Here is a 25424-nt window from a genome sequence, read left to right as displayed (position 1 = left end):
TTTTAATTTGGGCATCTGTTAATATGATATCATCTTTCTCTTTATGCAGAAAATTATTGTTTTTTCTAATTTTAAACCAACTTTGCATATCAAAAATAAATCTGACTTTGTAATAATGTTGGGCAAGAAGCCAAGAGATAAGCAGGAAGAGAGGCTGGGGTGATCACAGAGAGACTAGTGAGCTGAAACTACTAATAGCTTCCACCAATGAGAAAATCCCTAGCAGGAAAAGTAAAACCCAGAGACATTCCACAAGCTAGAGTCCAACTGGGCATGCTCCGGGGGTGCCCTGAAGTAACTATTCTTGATTATAATAAATCTGCATTGTGTTTTTGTGCCTCTTGGTGGGCAATCAGAGAGAATTCTGGGAAAAGGCAATGTGCGGTACTAATTAGGTTACATCATTGCCCATCTGTCAATCGACACTTGTTTAAATAACAATACAACTCTTAAAAATCCCTTTCTGATTTCATAAAAGAAAACTTTCTTTGAATATTTGGTGCATTCTGACACTAGATAGAGGCCCTCTCTATTACAGAGCATAGTAATAAACATGCTTGTCTGCTTCCTTGACTTTGATTTTACTCTTGACTTCCCTGTGTCACCAAACTGAGAGTTCATTACTAACAATGATAAATTATTTTTATATATTACATGTTGGGTTGTGAATATAAAACTTCTCATTTACTTTTATATCTGAGATTAGCTTGTAAGTTTCCTCTTATACATTATACAGTCTTGAATTTTGATACTAAGAGTATGCTGGCCTCATAAAATATGTTAGAAGTATTTCTGCCTTAGTTGTTCAAGGAAGTTTTAAAAAAACTGGTACTATTTGTTCCTTAAATGGATGGCAGAATTCATAGATAAAGTCATCTGTACTTGGAGTTTTCTTTGATCATATATTAATTAAAGATTTGATTTTTTATTAAGGTGTCATTGATGTATAATCTTCTGAAGGTTTCACATAAGCAACATTGTGGTTATTCCATTCACCCATATTATCAAGTCCCCCCAACACCCCATTGCAGTCATTATCCATCGGCATAGTAAGAGGCTACAGAGTCACTACTTGTCTTCTCTGTGCTATATTGCCTTCCCCGTGACCCCCCTACATTATGTGTGCTAATCATAATGCCCCTTAATCCCCTTCTCCCTCCCTCTCTACCCACCCTCCACATCCCCATTCCCTTTGGTAACCACTAGTCCATCCTTGGAGTTCTTGAATCTGCTGGGTTTTGTTCCTTCAGTTTTGCTTCATTGTTATACCCCACATATGAGTGAAATCATTTGGTACCTGTCTTTCTCTGCCTGGTTTGTTTCACTGAGCATAATACCCTCTAGCTCCATCCATGTTGTTGCAAATGGTAGGATTTGTTTTCTTCTTATGGCTGAATAATATTCCATTGTATGTATGTGCACCACATCTTCTTTATCCATTTATCTACTGATGGACACTTAGGCTGCTTCCATATCTTGGCTATTGCAAATAGAGCAGTGATAAACATAGGGCTGAATACGTTTTTTTGAACCAGGGATCTTGTTTTTCTTCGAGGAAATTCCTGTAAGTGGGATTACTGAGTCAAATGTAATTCTATTTTTAATTTTTTGAGGAACGTCCATATTGCTTTCCACAATGGTTGAACCAATTTACATTCCCACCAACAGTGTAGGAGGGCTCCCCTTTCTCCATATCCTCGCCAGCATTTGTTATTTCTTATATTTCGGATAGTGGCCATCCCAACTGGTATGAGGTGATATCTCATGTTGGTTTTAATTTGCAATTCCCTGATGATCAGTGATGGGGAGTATCTTTACATGTGCCTGTTGGCCATCTGTATTTCTTCTTTGGAGAAGTGTCTGTTCTGGTCCTCCACCCATTTCATAATCTGGTTATTTGCTTTTTAGGTGTTGAGGCATATGAGTTCTTCATACATTTTGGATGTGAACCCCTTATCAGATGAATTGCTTATAATATATTCTCCCATATGGTAGGATATCTTTTTGTTCTGAGGGCATCCTTTGTTGTAAAGAAGATTTATAGTTTGATGTAGTCCCACTTGCTCATTTTTGTTTTTTTGTTTCCCTTGCCCAAGGAGATGTATCCAGGAAAAAGTTGCTCATGCTTATATTCAAGAGATTTTTACCTATGTTTTTTTTTTAAGAGTTTTATGGTTTCATGACATATTCAGGTCTTTTATCCATTTGAGTTTACTTTGGTGTACGGAATTAGACAATAATCCAGTTTCATTCTTTTACATATAGCTGTCCAGTTTTGTCAACACCAGTTGTTGAACAGACTGTCTTTTCCTCATTGTATAGTCATGGCTCCTTTATCATATATTAATTGACCATGTATACATGGGCATATAATATATCTGGGCTATCTACTCTTTTCCATTGATCTATGGGTCTGATTTTGTGACAGTACTAAATTTTTATTACTGTAGCTCGAAATCAGGAAGTATAATTCCCCAGCCTTGTTCCTTCTCAGGATTGCTTTGGCTATTCAAGGTCTTTTGTAGTTCCATAAGAATTTCAGAACTATTTGTGCATTGAAGACTGTTATTGGTATTTTGATAGAGAGTGCATTGAATCTGTAAATTGCTTTGGGCAGGGTGGCCATTTTGACAATACTATTTCTTATTACCCGTGAGCATGGGATAGATTTGCATTTATTGGTGTCTTCTTTAATTTCTCTCATGAGTGTCTTATACTTTTCAGAGTAAAGGTCTTTTACCTCCTCGGTTAGGTTTATTCCTAGGCATTTTATTCTTTTTGATACAATTGTAGATGGAGCTGTTTTCCTAATTTCTCTGTGCTAGTTCATTGTTAGTGTATAGGAATGTGATAGATATCTGTGTATTAATTTTGTATCCTGTAACTTTGCTGAATTCAGTTATTAGTTCTAATAATTTCTTGGTGAGATCTTTAGGGTTTTATGATGTATAATAAAATGCGATCTGCAAACTGTCACAATTTAATTTCTCCCTTACCAATTTGGATGACTTTGATCTCTTTGTGTTTTCTTATTACCATTGCTAGGACCTCCAGTACCATGTTGAGTAAAAGTGATAGTGGGCATCCTTTCAGCTTTTCATTATTAAGAATGATGTTGGCTGTCGGTTTGTTGTATATGGCCTTTTTATGTCGAGGTATGACATGTCCTCTATACCCATTGTGTTGAGTTTTGATCATGAATGGATGTTCAATTTTGTCAAAGGCTTTTCCAGAATCTATTGACATAATTATGTGATGTTTGTCCTTTTTGTTAATGTGACATATGACATTGATGGAGTTATGAATATTTTGTACCATCCTTGCATCCCTGCAATAAATCACACTTGGTCATGATGATCTTTTGGATGTACTTTTTGAATTTGGTTTGCTAATATTTTGTTAAGGATTTTTACATCTATGTTCATCAGGGATATTGGTCTGTAACTTTGTTTTTGTGGTGTCTTCATCTGATTATGGCATTTGAGTGATGCTGGCCTCATGGAATGAGTTTGGAAGCATTCTCTTCTCTTGTCCTTTCTGGAATACTTTAAGAAGGATGGGTATTAACTCTTCTTTAAATGTTTGGTAGAATTCAGCTGTGAAGCCATCGGATGGAGTTGTTTTTCTTTTTAGTTGGTTTTTTGACTACCAATTCGATTTCATTGCTGGTAACTGGTCTGTTCAGATTTTCTGTTTCTTCCTGGGTCAGTCTTGGAAGGTAGTATTTTTCTAGAAAGTTGTTCAATTCTTCCAGGTTGTCCAGTTTATTGGCAAATAATTTTTCTTAGTATTCTCTAGTAATTCTTTGTATTTCTACGGTGTCTGTTGTGATTATTCCTTCTTTGTTCCTCATTTTGTTTATATGTGTACACTCTCTTTTTTTCTTGAAAAGTCTGGCTAGGGGTTTGTCTTTGTTTATTTTCTCAAAGAACCAGCTCCTGGTTTCGTTGATTTTTTTCTATTGCTTTATTCTTTATTTATTTCTGCTCTGATCTTTATTATGTCCCTCTTTCTACTAACTTTAGGATTCACTTCTCCTTTTTCTAATTTCTTTAATTGTGAGTTTAGGCAGTTTGTTTGGGATTGTTCTTGTTTTTTGAGGTCAGTCTGTATTGGTATGTACTTTCCTTAGAACTACCTTCACTGCATCCCACAGGGTTTGAGCTGTTGTGCTTTAGTTTTCATTTGTCTCTATGTATTGATCGGTTTAATTTGGTCATTGCTCCATTGATTATTTAAGTATGTTGTTCAGCTTCTATGTGTTTATAGGCTTTTGTGTTTTGTGTAATTTATTTCTAGATTCATACCACTGTGATCTGAGAAGCCGCTTGATACAATTTCAGTCTTTTTTAATTTATTGAGGCTCTTTTTGAGGCACAGTATGTGATCTGTTCTGAAAAAATGTTCTATGTATGCTTGAGAAGAATGTGTATCCTGCTTCTTTTGGGTGGAATGTTCTATAGATACCTGTTAAGTCCATCAGCTCTAATGTATTGTTAAGTGTCTGTTTCCTTACTTAGTTTCTGTCTGGTTGATCTACTGATATGAGTGATGTATTAACATCTCCTAAAATGAATGTATTTCGATCTATTTCCCCCTTTAATTTTGGTAGTGTGTGTTTTACATATTTAGATGTTCCATTGTAAGGTTGAAGGCACTGGGGGGAGGGGTGAGCACGTCAGACACTGATGACTGCCAAATCCCCCGGCTGCTGCCCCCTCCCAACCTAAAAAATGTGCCTTAGGCTAGCCAATCCTCGTGCCGCTGTAAATCTAAGCTCTGCCTCCCCCCTACCTTCTTTAAAAACTCGCTGCCTGTCTACTTTCGTGTGACTACCCTGGCCTGTGATAGTCAGACTGCGGAACCTCGCCCAGGGGCATTCAAATAAATTACCTGGCCCTCTGTTGCCTCTCTTTGCCTGCTTATTTCAGCTAGAGTTTATCTTACATTTGGTGCTGAAATCCCAGGAAGGAGTGTGAGTGCGGGGCCCCGACCGGCCACCGGTGGCCCCACCTCCTCCTTCTCCGACCCAGGACCTCAGCCTGCTCTCCGCTGCATGGACTATTTTCTGGTGAGTCCCTCAGTTTCCCCTGGTCTGCTTCCCTTCCTAACTCCGTTTCACCTGGTCTGTTAGAAATCGTGCGTACGTCCAGGTCTGGGTATTCAGCCCATCTGTTGCGAGTATCTGGAATACCAGCCCCTGGCCCTGCGGTGGGGGAGGCGTCCCTCACCCAGGCTCCCAGGCCGTCTCCCCTGACTTGGTGAGCTTGGGACACTGGGCGCTCCTCTCAGCAGGATTAGTTGGGAAGTGGCACAGACATGGGGAACCAGCCCTCAAAAGCAGAGGTTCAAACCCTATTGCGGTGTCTCATTTCTAATTTGGCTACTCTATGTCCTGGGAAATTCGCAAACGGAAGCTGGTCTTTCTTTGCTCTGAGGCCGGGCCTCAGTATCCCTTGGACAATCAATCTCGCTGGACCCTGAGGGAACTTTCAATTTTGGCGTCCTCACCGACTTAACTAATTATTGCCACTAGAGCGGAGAGTAGAGTGAAATCCCATATGTGCAGGCTTTTTGGACTGCACACCTGTCCAGACCTTTATGTTGTGTGCAATGACTCAGGTTCTCTTGGCCCGATCTCCAGTTAAAGACTGTCAGCCTCTTACTCTGCCCAGTCCTTCCTTTTCAGATCCGCCAGAAAACCTCAGTCGCCTGCCTCCCTCAGCTCGCAATCCCCTCCCCCTCTCTCTCCACCACCATCTTTAAGTCCTTTGTCTTCACACGTGTCGCGGCCATCTTAAAGTCCTACATTCTCAACCGTGCCGCTGTCCTGCTCTCTTCCGGTGGCTGCACCAACCCCTCCCCCTTTCCTTCCATCTTCACCGCCCTCTTCCCCCACCGGAACACCACAAACAAGAAGCTGAAGAAAAACAAAGCAATTAGATATCAGTAACTCAAGTCTTTATATCAGTTTGTCTATCTGTGTATATGTTTTTATGTAAAAAATGTTGCTGACTGTAGTCATTGTGTCTCAATTTGTATGTTTGTGTGTCTAGGTGTGTAAATGAGAAATATTTTCCTACCTCCGGATAGTATTAATAAAAATTGATTTAAAAACAAGCACTTGTAAAAATTAAGCATTCTAAAACTTCCAGGAAATCTAATAAAAAACGTTAAGCATTAATGCTACTTTGAATTTGACTGAGACAGGCATGTCCTTGTTATCAACTGCCTAAGTTTACCTAATGTCATTTAAGTTGATGTTATCTGCCAAATCTTTTAAGAATAAAAGCCTAAAGGCTTGACTTTGTCTAATATTCAGTAAAGGTCTTGTAAATAACCTAGCATAGTTAAAAATAAGTGAATTAAATAAGTGCAGCAAATAAATCTCAGTATCAAGTACACAGCAAAATTAAAATTTTGTTTTCAGTTATAAAGACAAAGTTTTCCTTTGAAGTATTTTATTGTCATTCTGTTTAAATAGGTAAGTACTGCTTCACAGCAACCTATAATCCTATTTAAGCAAGTGCCTGAAAACTTTTAACAGCTTCCCAAAATCAAATTCAAAAAAGTGCTTTTTACCTCTAGTTCACTCTGATGTTTTCCAAAGGGCCCCTAGAACATGTCAAAAGAATTTCTTCTCATTGAGGAAAATATTTAGCTACTTTGGCTTATTTACCTGCTTAATTACCTAAAAGGCACTGTCACAGAGAATGATGCTAAACTTTTGTTACTAAACATTTTGTGTTACAGAAATATCCAAATTTCCTTATGACAACTGTCTTACAGTAAGCTCTCATCAAATCTTTAACCATTGTCATTTATAAGTCTTTTGTCATTTATAGTCAGTTTTATTACTCCTAAACCAGTAAAAAACTAAATTTCAACAGAACAAGAATTAGTTACATAAAGTTAAGTAAACTAAGAAAGATAATTTTGTAACTTTTTATTTCAAATGTTATTGATAAAGTGTTTTAAGCTTTTTCTCTTAAGCTGACAGCAGTTTAGCAAATGACTGCCTTTATAAGCAGAATTGAAACTTTATCTTTCTCTCTACCTAATCCCTCCAGAATTTAAAAACTCTCAGTGACTATTTTTATATTTCATGTCAGTATATTTATTTGCAGAAGTTCAATAAAAATCTACTTTCCTTGTAAGAAGACCAATTAAAAACACTAGTTATATTACCAAAGCTTTAACTGGAATGTCATACCTGAGAGACACGTGTGTAAACTCAAATATAAACAGACAGCTTTAAAGAACTAAGACTGACTTTATACAGCCAACAAAGCCCCTTGGAAGAACTGGCCTGGTACCTTGCTTACAGAGTTCCCAGCAGCCTTACCAGGTGAGTAAAGAAGGTCACTTTCTGGCAGGTGCAGGAACCTCAAGAATGTCTTCAGAACCTCAAGAAGAGAAGAATTCACCCAAATCTACAGGTACTGCAGGCACAACCTGATAGCAAGTCTTACTTGGCTTTCTGGCCTCGAGAGGCCTTTAAAAGTTCAATCTGAAATTCCTTACAAAAAGTTCCAGCAAGGCACATTTAAAAGAGCCTGTGTAATCAATTGCTCTTCTTGCTGCACTTATGCAAATAATAAAGCCAAGTGCTAATTATTTTCTTAATCTAGCTACTTCTAATAAAAATAAGGGTGATTTTAGAGAAAAGTATTGTTTCAATAATACAGTCTTATCTATACTAAATCCTAATACTAGTCATTGAGATGCAAACTCAATCCAAAATTTTAGTTTCCCCATAATACCTGGCTATAATTCTCAATTAAACTCTTCATATTTCTAGTTCTCATATTCAGCCATGCATTCTTAATCCCATCAAATTTGTCCTTCCAGAATAAAAGCGCCAACTTTCTGAGGCCCTCTCAACTGACCAGTGATAGAAACCTAGCTGCACCCTTTACTGCGCCCCTTCTCAGCATGAAGTAGCCAGAGCAGTCATCGCCCCTTTTCCCTGGAAGCAGCTAAAGTCTCTATGTGTAAAAGAAAAAATGAGACAGAAACCATAAGCTTAGACAGCATGAAGTAAAAGCCTCTAAAAAAAGCAGAGTGAGATGTTTGCAGTCAGAACATGCTACAAACCCCACCCCTGCCCCCGGCCAGAATGCCCCTTGTCAGCCAGAAGTAGCCAGATCAAGTAGTTACCCATTATGACCAAAAGGCTGAAATGTAAGGTTGAAGGCACTGGGGGGAGGGGTGAGCACGTCAGACACTGATGACTGCCAAAGCCCCTGGCTGCTGCCCCCTCCCAACCTAAAAAATGTGCCTTAGGCTAGCCAATCCTCGTGCCGCTGTAAATCTAAGCTCTGCCTCCCCCTCTACCTTCTTTAAAAACTCGCTGCCTGTCTACTTTCGCGTGACTTCCCTGGCCTGTGATAGTCAGACCGGGGAAACTCACCCGGGGGCATTCAAATAAATTACCTAGCCCTTTGTTGCCTCTCTTTGCCTGCTTATTTTGGCTAGAATTTATCTTACACTTGTAGAATTTATCTTACACCTATATTGGGTGCATAACTATTTATAATGGGTATGTCCTCTTGTTGGACTGACCCCTTTATTATTATGCAATGTTCTTCTTTGCCTCTTGTTACTTTCTTTCTTTGAAATCTATTTTGTCTAAGTATTGCTACTACTGCTTTTTTCTATTATGTGCATGAAGTATCTTTTTCCATCCCTTCACTTTCAGTTTGTGTATTTCTCTGAGTCTGAAATGAGTCTCTTGTATGCAGCATACAAATGGGTCTTGTTTGAATGGATTAATTTTGCTACTCAATGTTTTTTGACTGGTACATTCAGTCCATTTACATTTTTTTTTTGTTATCATTCATATACACTTACATGAACAACATTGTGGTTACTAGATTCCCCCCATTCTCAAGTCCCCACCACATACCCCATTACAGTCACTGTCCATCAGCATAGTAAGATGCTATAGAATCACCAACTGTCTTCTCTGTGCTATACTGCTGGAGTTGCTGTGGGCAGTCACCCTCTGCCTGGCTTGCAGCAATGGCAGGGGCCACAGGCACAAAGGACTCAGTGCCCACAGGGGAGGAGTTCCCAGGGGTGGCCCCTACAGGCACCTCCTTAGCTTGGCTGAAATTGAGTTGAGAAAGCTGGGAGGGTCTCCTTCTGCCTTCCTGGCAGCAAAGTCTGACATCACTACTGGGCAAAGTGGGTTGTCTACCAGCCACAAGCACAGGGAGGAGCCTCAGGGCTGTATTGCCAGTGAGGGGGGATGTAGTGTCTGGGGCTCTCAAACTGCCCATTTTGCTTTTGTCCCAGGGGGGCCAATAGAGTGTCTCTGCTCTCCACAAGCAGCTGGAATCTCAGCCTCCACGAGTGTTTTGCCTGTCTTTATTGTCCAGCTCCATTAATCACCAAGAGCACTATGTAATGTGGGCTCATGCTCCTAGAGCAGATTTCCAGAGCCAGGTATTCAGTGATCCTGTGCTCCTATCCCCTCCCCTCTCCATACCTCTTTCTCTTGCCTGTGGGCTGGGATGGGGGGAGGACTTGGGTCCTGCCAGATCTCAGTCTTGCCACTTTACCCTTTTCTGTTGAGGTTTTCTCTTCTTCCCCAGATGCAGGTAGTCAGAGTTCTGCATTCTTCAAGTGGTTTTTCAGGTTCAGTTGTATTTGCTGTATTTTTGTGTTTTATGTGTTTTTGGGAGGAGTCCACTTTGCCTTCCTACTCTGCCATCTTTTTCCAGGAGACCAGATTCAGTTTCTTTATTAGTTATAAAACCATTTGGATTTTGTATACTCTAATGTCAATTTTACTAAGTTGTATTTTTCTAGAAATGTATCCATTTCACAAAAACTTCAAATTTGAGCCATTTATAGTATTTTGTTTTCTTAAATATCTGTAAAATTCTGTAGTTATATTTCTTTGTTCATTTCTGAAAATGGTTGTCCTCTTTTTCAATTTTATTAGTATTAAAAAAAACACCACAGTTTTTTCCTGTGGATTGGTTGATTCTCAGTATTATATGTTTGTTTCCTATACCATTAATTTCTGCCCTTATCTTTCCTCTCTCCTTTTTCAATTCTGTCGCTCATCTTCTAACTTACTGAGGTAGATACTTAGTTTACAATGTTTTAGTTTCCTTCTTTTCCTATACATATATGTAAAACTATAAATTTCCATCTAGATAACATTTCATATTAATCTCACAAATTTTGCTACATAGCACTCTTCCTGTTATTCACCTAGAAGTATTTTCTCATTTCCGTTGAGACGTTCCCTCTATCCTTTGCATTACTGATTTCTAGTTTAATTCCACTGTGGTCAGAGGATACATTCTATATGATTCCAATCCTTTAAATTTCAGTCACAAGTTCTACCAAACATTTAAGGAAGAAACAATGCCAGTCTTTTACAAACTCTTTCAACCCTTTGAAATCTGTTGAGACTACTTTATGACCTAACATGGTCATTTTGTTATAAAAGTCCATGCTTTAAAAGGAATATATACTCTACAGATATTAAGGGTTATTCTACATATGTCCATTAGGTTAAGTTTGTCAATCCTAGTATAATTTTCTATATCACCATTGTGTGTTGTTTTATATTGTTGTATTTTTAACTACATGTTCTATTAATCTAAGAAATGTGTGTGCTGAAATTTCCTATTAGGACTGTGGATGCATCTATAATACTTTATCAATTTTTTATTTACCTTGAGGCATTGTTATGTGCATACAAATTTAGAATTATTGTATGTCCCTGGTAATTTGAACTTTTTATAATAGTGAAATAACCACTTTATTTCTTAGGAATTTTTGCCTTAAATTTTAATGTGTCTGATACAATACAGCTTTTTTTCTGGTTTGTATTTACCTGGAATATTTTTTTCTTATCATTTATTTCCAATATATCTTTTTTTTTCCTTTTGGCTGCTTTAAGAATTTTTTCTCTTTCCCTTGATTTTCTGAAATTTAATTATTATGTGTCTAAGTGAGTATTTATTTTTATTCATCCTACTTGCAATTCTCTGGTCTTCATGAATCTGTAGACTCATCTTGTTCAACCATTTAAAAATATTCTGTTATCTAATCTTCAAATATTGCTTCTGCTCCACTGAAGACTTTCTATCTACAGACTGTCAGATCATTTTTCAACAGTAATAATTTAAATCAGAAGACAGTAAAGTAGTATCTTCAAATAAGTACCAACCTAAAATTCTAAACCCAGTAAAGACATTTCAAGAATGAAGGCAAAATAAAATTGTTTCCAGAACAACAAAAACTGAAAAATGTCACAATCAACACACCAATACTAACAGAAAATCTCTAAATGGTATTTTAAGGCAGAAAGATCCTATTATATATAAAATCAGAGATGTAGGAATAAATGAAGAGCAAAAAATGATAAATATATAGGTAAATAAAGTTCAGATGAACAGTGACTTATTATAAAAGACAATAATGTCTTTAGGCAGGTTTGTGTGTGTGTGTATGTATATATACTGAGAAAAAGAATCAAACAGAGACTGAGCAATCCAGTAAGAAAAAAAGAAAAAGGGATAGAGACTAGGCAGGATGAATAGAAAGAACAAAGAAAGCAAGATTTAAGCCCTGACATATAAGTGAATACATGAAATGAAAATGGATTAGAAGCTTCAATGAAAGACTTTTTTTTCAGATAAGATTTTTAAAACTCAATCATACATTTTTCAAAACCCGTAAGTTGCACAACACCAAAAGTGAACCTTAATTACACTATAAACTTTGGGTGATAAGAATGTGTCAATGCAGATTCACCAACTATAACAAACTGTACCATTCAGGTGCAGAATATTGACAATGGGGGAGACTGTACATGTGTGGGGGCAGGGGGTATATGGGAACACTCTGTACTGTCTGCTTAATTTCGCTGTGAACTAAAACTCTGAAGTAATTAATTTAAAAGTCTTTTACAAGAGATAAGTAATCTACCAACTAACTCATGCTATATAAAATATTGAGCTAAAAATTAAAGCTTAATGAGCTAACAGTGACCTCTAAAACTTCATTAACCAAAATATAACATAAAATTTTACTATTACTTTTGTAATCATTCTACATGAAACATAAAATATATAGATAAAATCAAAACTTAATTGAAAATATATTTAACATGAAGTCAAAATCTTGATTAAAATCTATTAATAATAAACAATTAATACAAGGATCACTTAGACATTTCTATAGATCATATTAGCTATGCAAACTATTTACCCTGCATTAAAAAAGTCTTTATCACTAGAATTACAAAATACCACCTCAAAAACTTGACTGAATCTTGCTGGTAGTTAAAAATCTGTTAAGAGCCAGGAACCATGCAAGTATTTTATATACATTAACTCATACCATCCTTTCAACATTACAATGTAGGTACTTTTCCAAGTGAGGAAACTGAGGCTCTAAGAAGTAAAACCAGTTACCAAAAATAACAAGTTGGGTTGCACATTTGCCTGACTACACAGCTTAAAGTCCTAACCATAAATAATGGTAACTTCTTTTCTATGTTAATTTCTTGACAGAAAAGAATGAATCATGATCTCTATGATAATTATACTAAATATTCTGCACTGAACAGTGATTCAAAAGTTTTTAGAAGACATTTGCCCTATACAGTTGCCAAAATCAAACTATAGTATATACAAATGAAATCACTTCTGTGACTTTTTTCCCTATTTAAATCTGTATTTGTATAGGATGCAATCAAATTGCTATGTAGTATCACTTTGCCACTCCCAGAACACACAGCAGTGTAACTTGAGAGTTAGTTCTAAGTCAACATATGTAATAAAATGGGATAGAAATGAAGCAAGTCTATTGTTTTTAAACTACAGTTTAATAACTTGGAAGATAAGCAGGATGCAAAACACATGTGACAAACCAGAAAAACGGTCTATCAAAAAGAAGAAAAATTCAGTCAAATGCTTATGTATTGTAATTTAGCATTTACTGATTATTTCCATATGCCAGGAACTGTGTTATATTTTGGAAATACAAAACAGAAAAATGCTACAATTCAGGTATGTACAAAAGTCTAGGGGGAAAAACTGGCAGGTTAAAATTTTTTAGAGAGGGCTTCTTACTGAAACTGGTATTTGAGCCAAGCCTTAAAGGATGAAAAGGCAATGAGACAGGTGAAGAAAGGCAAGGAACAAGATCTACAAAGTCACAGAAACAAGAAAACATAGTCATTTTAGAGAACTGAAAGAGTTTAACATTATACATATGGCAGATGTCAGGCAATGAAGCTAAGGAGAGAAACAAGAAGGCCTATAAAGAGCCTTCATGAGAGTGAATTTTATCTTGAAGACAGTGAAGGATGTTAACCATGAAAGTGACGTGATGAAACATGTAAGAAATAGCAGCCTCAGTTGAAAAAGAGAGATGAGACCCCATACTAAGATAGTGGCAATGAAGATGGACAGATATAAAAATATTATGGAAATAGACACAGAAAGCGACAGAAAGGGAAACATCTGTTTCTAGTATCATTATTAGACAGAAGAGACTGCAAGCACAGGCAAGTCCTTCAAAAAACCTAGTCATGAAGATGACAGAATATGGAGACTAGAGGGATGTATAACTAAGGCAGAGGGTTCTTTTGTTTTGTAAAAGGAAGGAACCAATAAAAAGCAAAAGGTTGAAGATGTATAATAAAGATATATCAATAGAAGAGGTTCCTGATGTAGCAGGAGTGGGATTCAAAGCATAGATGAAATTATCTTTCAAAAAAAAAAGAGAAAAAAGAATACATCCATATAAAATATCAACCAGAGGGTTTTGTGTATATATATTTCCTATCCACATACTTATATAAGTTCTTGTAGAACAAAAAAATTATGTAAGTTTGGATGCCTCTGTACATCAAAATTTTAGTACTGGTATTATCTGTGGGACAGGATCATGGCTCCACATTGTTTTATTATGTTCTCCCTTATTTTCCAAGTTTTCTATGATAAGCATGCAACTCATTTTTTAAATATGTCTTTGTCCCTTGAATTATAAAGAGTAATTCATCCTTAAGGCAGAAAATTTAGAAAATAGGGAAAAGCAGAAAGGGGAAAAACAATACCTATAACCTACCAATGTACTGCTCTCAGACATTGAAAAAATACACGTCAGTTATATTACTTAACACTCTCTCAGAAAAAAGGAACATTAATGGGAAGACTGATTTGGAAAAATCAATCTTGATAACTGACCATCATTCATACTTAGAAGCAAGAGTAGATTCCAGCCTTCTCTTGGCTACCTCTACCTCTATTTTTAAAAAAAATGAATACATCTCCACTTACAAAGGTAGAATTCAGATATTTGGGGCTTATTAATTAAGAGGTAATTTTCAATGCTGCCTTCTTTTTGGCCCTATTTTTACTATTTAGTTATAAATAACATACATTACTAACATTCATAATCAATGGAAACAATTTAAGAAAAGGAAAAGGAAAAATAGAGGCTTACAGTTGTGGTAAATTTGGTCTGACAAAGGGATCATTTTCTGCTCCATTGACTGCTTTGTTTTTCCTTTGTTTTGGTTCAGAATTGGTAGAGGGTGCCTGAGAATTATTAGCTGTGGGAGGTTTGCGTTTGGCTAGAAGTTTCCTTTGCCTTTCAATATCTTCCCTTTGCTGATTCACCCATTCTTGTTGTCTGCATAAAAATAAATGTAAAAAACCATATTAACTTTCTATTACTTTTCAGCTGAAACATGAATACATTAATAATCATGAAAAATCACACAATATAAATTTGTAACCTTATGGTCCCACTCTTGTGATGCAACTCATGCTCACTGTCCAAGTCTTACTGGAAACTTTCATTTCTAAAGGAGGCTTCCCTAAACCTTCTGGACTAGAGGAAGATGTGCTGCTATATATAACCTCATAGTACCTACAGCTCCCCATCTCCTTCTTTCTAACAAACATCATTCCTGTAGTATAGATACGTGATTACAATGTGTCTAGTTCAACTACTCATACCATGAGAGCAGAGATGGTATCTGTTTTTTATTCTACTGCATCCCTAGTGATTGACACACAGTAGGTATTCAATAAATATTTGTTGAATGAAAAAAATAACTAATAGAGTTCAGTGGTAGATTTTATCCATGTATATTATCACGTAAAGAGTTTGCACAAAAGCTTACAAAAGATAAATATAAATTTAATAAAGTTATTTTCTAAATTTATCTTTGTTAAAAAGAAATTTTTGGAATGGGCAAGGGGTATTTTGAAATGAAACAAAAATTAACCTTACTTATAAGAAATTAACAATAAAAAAGGAAATCTGACAAGTTAGAGAAAGGAAACAGCAAGAAAAATGATCACAGCTTTGAAAAATGGGCAATTAATAAAAGTAAAAATTACTGCTTCCCTTCAAGAATCTAAAGTTTATTAATTCTAGAAACTAAGAGACTCACATGTATTATAAAAATGTAGACTGGAGATTTCAGCTATTTTACCAAGGCATGAAGTGGATTAACAGTGAAGCTTTTTTAAGCCACCCCATCACAGAACACCTAAGCTTGTTCTAATAGGGACTATGTTCCCTTTGGGTAACCTCACCTTAAAAAAAAAAAAACGTTTAAACTCTACATGGCTATGATACTTAGATTTAGAACAAATCAAATGTTTCATTTCCTTGCTCTCCCACCCCCACAAAACAGAACTACAGAGCTTCTACTTTCTGCTGCAGAAGCAGCTTTACACATATTTCCTTCTATGGTTCTGGCCAAATACTAGTAGACTATGGTAGGCGCAAAAGAATCAAGAGCCACCTGGGTAAAAGAGTAAAAGGGTAGAGAAAATCTGAAGAATTAGAAGCGGGAATAAATAATTTCAATTTATTAAAAAAGTTCATTTTTAAAGCTAGTTTACAGTAGAACCAAGTGTTATAAATGACAATAAACAGCAATAACTCTAATGATTAAAATCCTAATAATGGAAAGTAAAGACTTACTAGAATGGATATATAGCTAATACCTCATTATTCAGGAATGACCATACAAATTTGAGATTTTTAACTTAGTATTACTAATATTTACTTACTGCTTTTTTCATTTCCAACTACTTTGGGTTATATCACTGACATACAGCTTGATACACACCGATAAATGGCTTGATATAAAATATGTATATGAAATAACACAGTAGGCCCTTAATAAATGTTTCTTAGTGAAAAGAAATACAATTAAAAAAAACTAGATTATTACCAGTTTACTATAAAAGGATATAACTCAAAAACAACTAAATGGAAGAGAGGCATAGGGCAAGGCATGAGGACAGGGTGCAGAGCTTTATGCCTGCTCAGAGCATGCCACTCTAAATCTCCAAGGTCTCATGAACCTGGAGCTCCAATTACACTGGTTTTTGAAAGCTCAGTGGAGAAATTTTAACTACTGGCAAAGTTTATATTTTTTATTTATATTTAAGGTTACATTATGTAACCTTCTCTTGTTCGATACCAGGACAATTATAGGTCTGGGCTTCGTAGCAGAGGTTCTTGCTCATAAAACACTTAAAAGTCATGGTTTCTATCACAAACATATCTCCTGCTCTCCACTTCTGCTGTCAGTATTTTAGCACAAGCCTGATCACCTTTCACTCGGATACCTCTCCATGTGAAATGTCAACAATTTATCCTCTTTCCAGTATTATTCCCACACTACCAACCAGAGTTATCTTTCTAGAACTCAATTCTAACTACACACACTATATACAAACCTTTAATAGTTCAGTTATCCAACGAATTAACACTTTAACTCCCTAGCACTGTCCTTCATTATGGTATACCTAGCACCCAGCACAGCTCTACTGAGCAAAAGATGAATAAACCAACTGAGAGTGAGAGAAAGCCATTCTGTCGTAAGTCCTGGGAACCAGCATTTGAAACAGCAATGTTTATGTGACACTATGTGAAATAAAGCTTTGCCTCCATTATCCATTTAAAAACTGGATTGACTCTGGGAAAACTGAAGCAGATGCTGGCTTTTCAGGTTTTTAAAATTTTTTCAGCAAAAAATAGGAGCAGCCAAAGGCCCTGGCTCCTTAACACACAGTCAACTAACTATCCTTACCTAACACCATCTGATCTCAAGAAAATATGGTAACAATGATTAAAGGTTACCTCAGAAACACTAAAGCCACATGTTCAGTGCCATTAATTTATAAATTATTCTATCTGAGGAAGAAGAGAAAAGGTTCCTATCTTTTCCATAGGAAGAGAAAGCAGGCCAAGTGCTGAATATTAACACATAAGTAAGGATTGGGGAATGGAAAAAAGACTAAGTAGAAAAAACCCAAGATATAGATACAGATATAAATCTTAATATTAAAATTAAATTTTCAACAATTTTCCTCCCCAATCATCTGTAAAGGTAAAGGGTCAGTTTTATTTGGGAAAGTCATACATAGAATAATATATCATACTGCTTAGATGAATACTAACTAATCAAGAAGTCTGGTAAAGCTAAAATTGTAATATTTGCTTTATATTCTTTCAAATGTACTAAATTCTATGATTTCAGAGTAGTAAGGAGTAGATGTAGAACATAATTACCAATCTATGATCTCTGAAAGTAATGAAAACCAAAAGGAATACTCAATTTTTTAAAATGTAAGAATGACTAACTTCACAAGATTCTGAAATGCAAAACCATCTGTCCATTGTTCAGTAAATGAAGCACCATGTCTAACTGTTGTGAAGTGCCCAAGGCGTAATCTGTCTTGCATACTCTTCTCTCGGCTTGACAGTTTTTCTTGTGTACTCTGCAAAAATGAGGAAAAATTATCATTCAATTTTAATCATTTGTATTTAAAAGTGTACAAAGTAAAAGGGGCTAGTGAACACAAAAGAAAAATTTATTGAACCTTAACTTACCTTTTCAATAAGCAGTTTCTTACTCATGGATATGCACTTATTTAATCGTTCTTTGTATTTTTCAAGTAACTTCTGTTGTTCATCTATTTGCCGTCTGAGATCACAGTTTGCCTACAACATAAGTAGAAAATAGAAAAGCTCTAGGATTTGTGTATATGATACACTTAGGAATATTTTTAATGATTTGAATAAATTACATAAACAGAAATGAATTAAGAAGATTAAGTATTTGTGTCTGATACTAAAAAAATTAAAAATATCCACTTAACATGGGTTAATACTGTTAAATGCTGCTTAATTTTGTAGTGGAAAGTACGTGGAATTTCTATTCATACTCCATGGGTTCAAATCCACACTCTAAGGTATATAACCTTGGCTGAGTTAAGTTATCTGAGCCTTAGTTTAGTTTTCTTATTTCTAAAATAGGGGTATAATAACTACGTCACTTAGGTGAATAACTGAAATATAGTATATAAAGTGTCTAACACTTAAGCAGCCATACGCTCAGGGAAGGGACCTCTCCTATTCAGATCAGTCTGAATTGTTTACTATAGTGATAAGGGAATAATCTTGAGGAGAACACAGACTAATGAGACCTACTCCGAGAGTTTCTGAGTTAGAAGGTCTAAAAGTCAATAGGGTAGGGCCTGCAATTGATCTATAGTAAGTTCCCCAGTAATGCTGATGCTTCTGGTCTGGGAATCATACTTCGAGAATCACAGGTCAGGCTAATAATGGTAGAAACCAAAAGACAGTGGCATAATAAATCAAAGATGCTGGGAGGAAACAGCTACCAACTTAAAATTACATATATAACAAAACTGTTTTTCAAAGAAAAGGGTAAAATAAAGACGTTTTGTTTATTCAAAATAACAAAAGGAATTCAGCACAGTGGCATAATACATCAAAGATGCTGGGAGAAAACAGCTACCAACTTAAAGCTATATACTTAATACTGTTTTTCAAAAGAAAACGGTAAAATAAAGACTTTATTTATCCAAAATAACGTAAGTGGAATTCAGTACCAACAGACCCTGATCATTAGGTACAATTCAAATGAAACCCAACAAAATTGTGTGTGTGTGTATGTGCACATAATTTGGAAAGCTGATACCATTTTAATACCATTTGTCTAACACTGCAAAGGACCAAAAATAGTCAGAGGGAAGATACTTGCTCAACCACATATCAACATTTAATATAAAGCTACAGTAATTACGAACACCCAATCTATTTATTCTTCTTCCTTCCTTAATGGAAAACTAATATTGTTCTTGACCGTTATGTGCTTAGTTAAAAGACCACATTTCCCAGCTTCCCTTGCAGTTAAGGATAGTCAGTGAGATCTAAGCAGAAGTCTTCTGTTCAAGAAGGCTGCACATAATAATTGTTGCATTTTTTTGTTATCTCCTTCCTCTTCCTGTTTTCTGCATAAGAACACAGATACCGTAATTGTGGTTCTAATAAATATTTTGTACCTTGATATGACTTTCAGTATGGAAGCCATGCACTAAGGATGGGGGAGCAGAAAACCTGAAGGAGCCAAGACCCCACATGTCTCTGTGGAGCTGGCATACCTGGGCTGCCCACTTCTTTTTTCTTCTCTCAAAAAATAATACTGTATTTTATTTATTATGTTCTCTGTTACTAACAGCTAAAAACAGTTGCTAAATAATAAAAAGATGCTGTGGTACCAGCATAGGAATATACAAATAAAACATGGAACACAGCAGAGAGCTAGAAATAGATCCATTTTATATGGAAACTAGATTAATATGATGGAGCTGGCAGTAAAGAGAGGATTTCTAATTAAATGGGCTAGACAACTGGTTATCTATGTAGAAAGAAATTAAAACAAAATCCTACTTCACACCATACCCCAAAACGAAGTGAGACATCAATAAAAAGAAAAAGACAGCAACCGAGTGAGAAAAGGAGCAAAAAACATGATCACTTATTTCACAGAAGAAACACAAAAGATTAGTATTTTAAGAGATGCTCAAAAGATAAATAGAGAGTGCATAATAAAAGACACCCTGTTACAGCATCAAATTGGCCAAAAAAAATTTTTTTTTAATCTGATTATAACAAGACTTGGCAAAGATAATCAGCAATGAGATTATTTCTTGCCTACTGCTTGTGGGAAGATAAACCGTTCTAACCACTTTGGGAAAGATTTCACATTATAAGGCAAAATTGAAGAGGTGGTGCTCTGTACTCTGACCATGTCTCTCCTAATTATAGAAATTCTTCCACATTTGCCCTAGAAGACATTAACAAGAATGTTCTTACAAGAACTGTTCGCATTAGCAAAATGTAAAAACAAAATGTCCACCAAGAGCAGAAAAGATAAATTATAGTATGTTCATATAATGTCTTAGTATATAGCAGTGAAATGAACAAACTGTGACAATCCCACATATGTTTAGTGAAAACAAGCAGGACAAAGAGTACATACAGCATACTTTTACTCTATGAAGTTGAAATATGTTAAGAATAAACAGATTTTATATATATGTATATATAAAACCATAAAGAAACACAAAGTTGTAATAGATGCAAAACAGAATAGCAGTTAATGGTAAAGGGGTGTGACAGAGTGAATGGGATGGGATCAGGAAAGGCACAGTGATACTTCAAAGGTGCTGGTAATTACGATAGGATCATAGATACTGGTTTTACTGAGTTTCTGTACCAATAGTTCTCAGTGCTGGCTTAATTTAAATCATCTGGAATTGGAGGAGGTCAAACCCCACACCACGTTAATTTAATCAGAACCCCTCGGACTGGAGTTCAGGCATCAATACTCTTATAAGGTGCCTCTTGCCCTTTCCATCTGGTGATGCTAATGAGTAACAAAGGGTGAGAACCACTGCTTCATACTTTACTCACATTCTATGTATACTTTTGATGTGTTTTTACTTACAAAGTTTCCATTCAAAATCTCACAGGATTGCAGCAGTTATTTCATCTTGTATAATATCAAATATTAGGTTTGCAACAAAATCAACTTTAAAACTAACATGAAATGGACTGTCTTATGATAACTGCTCACATAAAAATTAATTTGAAAACCTTCCATGTCCCCAACTGCTTCTTAATTCACATTTAAAGAGCAAATATAGTAACTCTCACTTTAAAGTTGTCATTTTCAATCATGTACTTACACTACCAGAAAAAGCTTATTTTTTTTTTGCAGCTGGTTTTTTACAATCCTAAGTATTTTCTCAACAGTTTTACTATTACCAAATAATTTACTCAATTTTGTTTCCCTCCATGGCTTGCTACTTACCCTGAGCAAGTCATCTATACGACCTTCCTTCTTTTCCAGGTCCTGGTTTTTATTATTTTCTAATGCTGCTAATTTCAGCATTGTAAGATCAGTCTAAATGAAAGAAAAGTATTTTATTATCTCCATTATTTATATCACTGTATGCAAACATAAAATTAGATTTTACACTGACTCTAAAAAGCAAAGAAAATATTTGAGTTTGTATGTGTATATAAAGGGTATCCCCAAAAAATCTTAGTGCAGTTTTTTAAGTTTTAGTATCTTCAGAAGTACAAGTGCTACAAACTTACAAAGAAACATGTGAAGGTTAATTACTAATATTTTTAGAATATTGATATGTTCTCCATTAAATTTCAATATAACCACTTTGTGCTATTAACTCTAGCTGATTTTTGAAAATGGCAAAAATTTCTACAAGCAATTTACTGACTGAAAGCAATGTACTTGTATCCCTGACTAAAGATAACCCAAATGATGAAGTTTGATGCACATACAACAGTTTGGATATGACCTGACAGGAAAAGTCTAGTGGCAATAAACCAGGCAACTGAAGGAGCCAAGCAAAAAGATCTACTTTCACAATCTCCAGTCTTAGAATCACCTAAAAACTGTCATGTGTAAAAATGTTAAAATAAAAAACTTAGTACTCAAAATTCACAGAACTAAATAAATGTAAAAAAAATGTGATTAACTCAATTTTCAAATGATTTTTCTAAGTGTATAGCACATATGAATATATATATACATATAGATACTCAAATTGAATCACTTCAGTGTCCACTTATAACAAATTTAACAGCTTCATGATGACATCAGTTATATGTACTTGGATGTTAAGTTCAAAAAGAAACAGTAAACAGAATCCACATGTTATCGTTGTTCTGTTAATTTAATTTGCTTTAAATATCTATATATTTAACCTGTGTAACAAAGACAAGCTGATAATAAACTGGGTTGTTTCAGTTACTCACCACCTACAAATGTTTAGTAATTAGGTTTCTTGATGTATAATTTTATTTTACAACTATGCCTAAAACAAAGAGAAGACATCTTACAGTTGTTTATAAAAAGTTGATAATTCTTTCTTAGAAGATACACAAAGAAATGTTTTAATACTATTTACCTGTGTAATTTTAAAGGATAACTGCTTTGGTTGTATAATAGGGTGGTCCCCAAAAGCTAATGCAGTAGGTGAAGGGCTATTCGGTCGAACCTTAAAAAAAATTAAAACTTCTACATTAGCAAGAAAAAAATAGGCTTCTGCTTAGCAACAACTATTTAATATTTCTTAAATTTTTATAAGGATAATAGCTAATTAGAACATAATTGACTTTTAAAAACTTTTAATCACCATTTATTTAATAAGTATTCACTGAGTACCTCCCTTACATAAGGCTCAGTGAGAAAGACAACCAAATACTCCCTGCCCTCAAGGACTGCCATAAAAGAAATTTAACGCTTTCAATCTGTTCAATAAAACAAGACCAAATACATTATTTCAAAACAAAAATGTTAAACACAGATTTTGATGGTTCAAAAGTAAAACTGAAAAAAATTTAATACAGTATTTTTAGTACTAGGGATAATAATACATGCCCATATGTAGTAAATATCAATTTGCTGATAAGTTTCATGGTTTATGTAGTCACTAGTTTAAAAATACATTCTTTGAAAGCAGATTACATCATTGTATCAATGCCATCACTACAACTCTTAAAGTTGTTGAGTCTTACATGACCATTTATATGACAATATGATGTGCCCTAAGGTACAGAATGAGTAAGACACAATTAAGTATATGTCTACAGACAAGGACTAGAAGAGGACACTGGAAGTAAAAGGAGAAAATCTGAATAAATAACGAAAAATTCTGATTAAAAAAAATTTATTTCGCCTAAGTTACTGAAAGCCAATACTGTTTTTCTGGCCAGACACTGAACTTTCACATAATGAAAGTAATGAATGAAATCAAATATGCAAAACAATGCATTATAACTAGATCTTAGAATGTCAGAAACAAACCAAAAACTTATATGAGGAGGTTTAGGTCCAAGATCCTTCTTCTATCCTGAACTAAATGATCCCAAGGCTGATAGCTACCATCTTTCTCTTAAGGATTCCCAGGATGGGATTATGCTCTCATTTTAGTTAAGAAATTTAATTGACAAGAAAGATAAAAATTGGATATCAGTAACAGAATATGGCCTGCTATAAGAGTATTCATTTTAGTTCCATAGGACCAACAGCATTCTTAACAGAAACATTCCTTCTTGGATATAATTCATTCAGTAAAACTTTAAGAATCGTACTTTCAGAAATAAAGTTCTATTAGCATCAGATCATTAAAAAAGATTAATTTACTCACAGAATTTTTTTAAAAGATAAATACTAATATATACACAAAACAATATATATACTTACAATCAATAAAGTTATAAAACCTACCCAGTATAATCTAGTAGACCTTTTAAAAAGATAAATACTATATATTTACAAGATACATATATATACATATATATATATATATACAGTAGACCTTTTAAAAAGATAAGTACTAATATATATACAAGATAATATACACATACTTACAATCAAGAAAGACAAGTTATAAAAGTTATTCACTATACATAATCTAGTAGACCCAATACTACAAATGTAAAGACTTACAGATGAGGAAGGAGTGGAATGTGAATGCGAATTTTGAGGAGAACGGATTGCAGGAGGTATGCCTCTTACTGGACTTGAGCCATTCCCACCTTGGTACTAAGGAAAAAAAGGAAATACCACTATTTATTAAAATAGGCTTAGATAGCTGTTATTTTAGATACGGTACACTGAATGTAATTTATTTAAACATATGTTATAAATTAAATTCGGTAGTCATTTAAATGGGTCAGGAAAAAGGAAAACTAAGGTCAGTTACACCAAATCCCAAAAGACTAAAGAGAGACTACTGATCACAAGAACATGACAAGAACGTCTTGTAAAGATCCTTACTTCTCAAACATACTGGCTACAAATTTGTGATTTTGGCAGACTCAAAGACAAATAAATTCCTCCAAAAAACAATGAACCTATCTTTTTTTTTCCTTCATATTTTAGCACCATTCCCTTATAAAATGTTTTTTGAAGCAGTAGGACCTCTAATTTCAAAAAACTTTAATATGCTTACATGTAGACATTAGTGAACATAACCATCTTAAAACAGAATTATCATTCTCCAGATCTGTTGTAGTTCCATATAAAATAATTATATAGACCAAATCCTTTCCCTTTAACAATCAAAATCTTTAAAAATCGATCCTTTCTTACATGTATGACATGCATTATAGTGCCTGACTTAGCTGCACATGAAGAGAAGCCACCTAATATATTCTGTAGCTGCCTCTCTCATTTCTTTCATTTCTGTACTAAGAATGGGAAGAGAAAAAGAATTTGGTGCTACTGGCTGTCTCTCAGGGTATATTATTAGGCATGAGCAGCAGAGATGAGAGACTTCCTAGGGATTTCATTAAATAACTTCTTGCAACCTAGGGACTTTCTCTAATTTTATCTATAGTGCCTAGCATAATGCCTGGCACACAGTAGGTATTCAAGAAACTTGTGATTTGTTTATTTGCACAGATCCTACTTTTGGCAGAGATTCTTAATTATATTAGCATTGAGGGACTGACCTCAACTAAAGAGCATTAGGTATCTCATGGTCAGTAAGTTTTCCCTTAGATTCTGTAAACCAATAAAGAAAAACAATGGAGGGTAAAGAAAATTTTTTAATGCAGCCCTTCCTCTAACCAGCAAATTCTGTTCACTCTCATGTAAATATAAATATTTTTAAACTGAGTAGATCATGTTTTTTGTTTTAATAATCATATTAATGTTTTTTATAATGTAAAACTAGTAGCCGAAAGTGGTTCTGTGTCAGATGCAAGGAAACTTTCCAGATTGCATAAGAATCTAAATTTACCACTGTTTATTACTGTCAGGGACTCTTAGATTCTTATTTTATCATTATTTAATCTCCATCCACAGATCTCAAATGTTGCTGTGGTGTGACGAAGCCTGTTTTGACAGTGGAAAGAATTCTGAACAAAAGACTGTTGTTAGACTTTAAGTTCTACTCTTTGATCTTCCACTAAAAGTTTGTCTTTAGGTAAGCTATTTTACATCTCTGGTCCTCAGTTTTCTCATCTGTAAAATAGGAATACTAATACCTATCCTGTCTATTTCCTAGGTT

At 34.9% G+C, this 25424-nt stretch overlaps 1 protein-coding gene across 1 annotated transcript in view; it reads right to left on the bottom strand.

Moving 5' to 3' along the window:
* The window catches only part of TLK1 (tousled like kinase 1), a 192191-nt gene that overhangs the window by 49385 nt on the left and 117382 nt on the right, over window positions 1-25424 (bottom strand). Inside the window, exons 6-11 of the mRNA XM_037022905.2 lie at window positions 23858-23953; window positions 22314-22403; window positions 21191-21283; window positions 17899-18009; window positions 17650-17786; window positions 14482-14670 (exon numbers count right to left, since the gene is read on the bottom strand). Of these exons, the coding sequence (XP_036878800.1) occupies window positions 14482-14670; window positions 17650-17786; window positions 17899-18009; window positions 21191-21283; window positions 22314-22403; window positions 23858-23953 (716 nt within the window). The remainder of the gene's footprint in view (window positions 1-14481; window positions 14671-17649; window positions 17787-17898; window positions 18010-21190; window positions 21284-22313; window positions 22404-23857; window positions 23954-25424) is intronic.

Source organism: Manis javanica, chromosome 12 (assembly GCF_040802235.1).
Source record: "Manis javanica isolate MJ-LG chromosome 12, MJ_LKY, whole genome shotgun sequence".
Lineage (NCBI taxonomy): Eukaryota > Metazoa > Chordata > Mammalia > Pholidota > Manidae > Manis > Manis javanica.
This window is presented reverse-complemented; position numbering and strand designations above follow the sequence as displayed.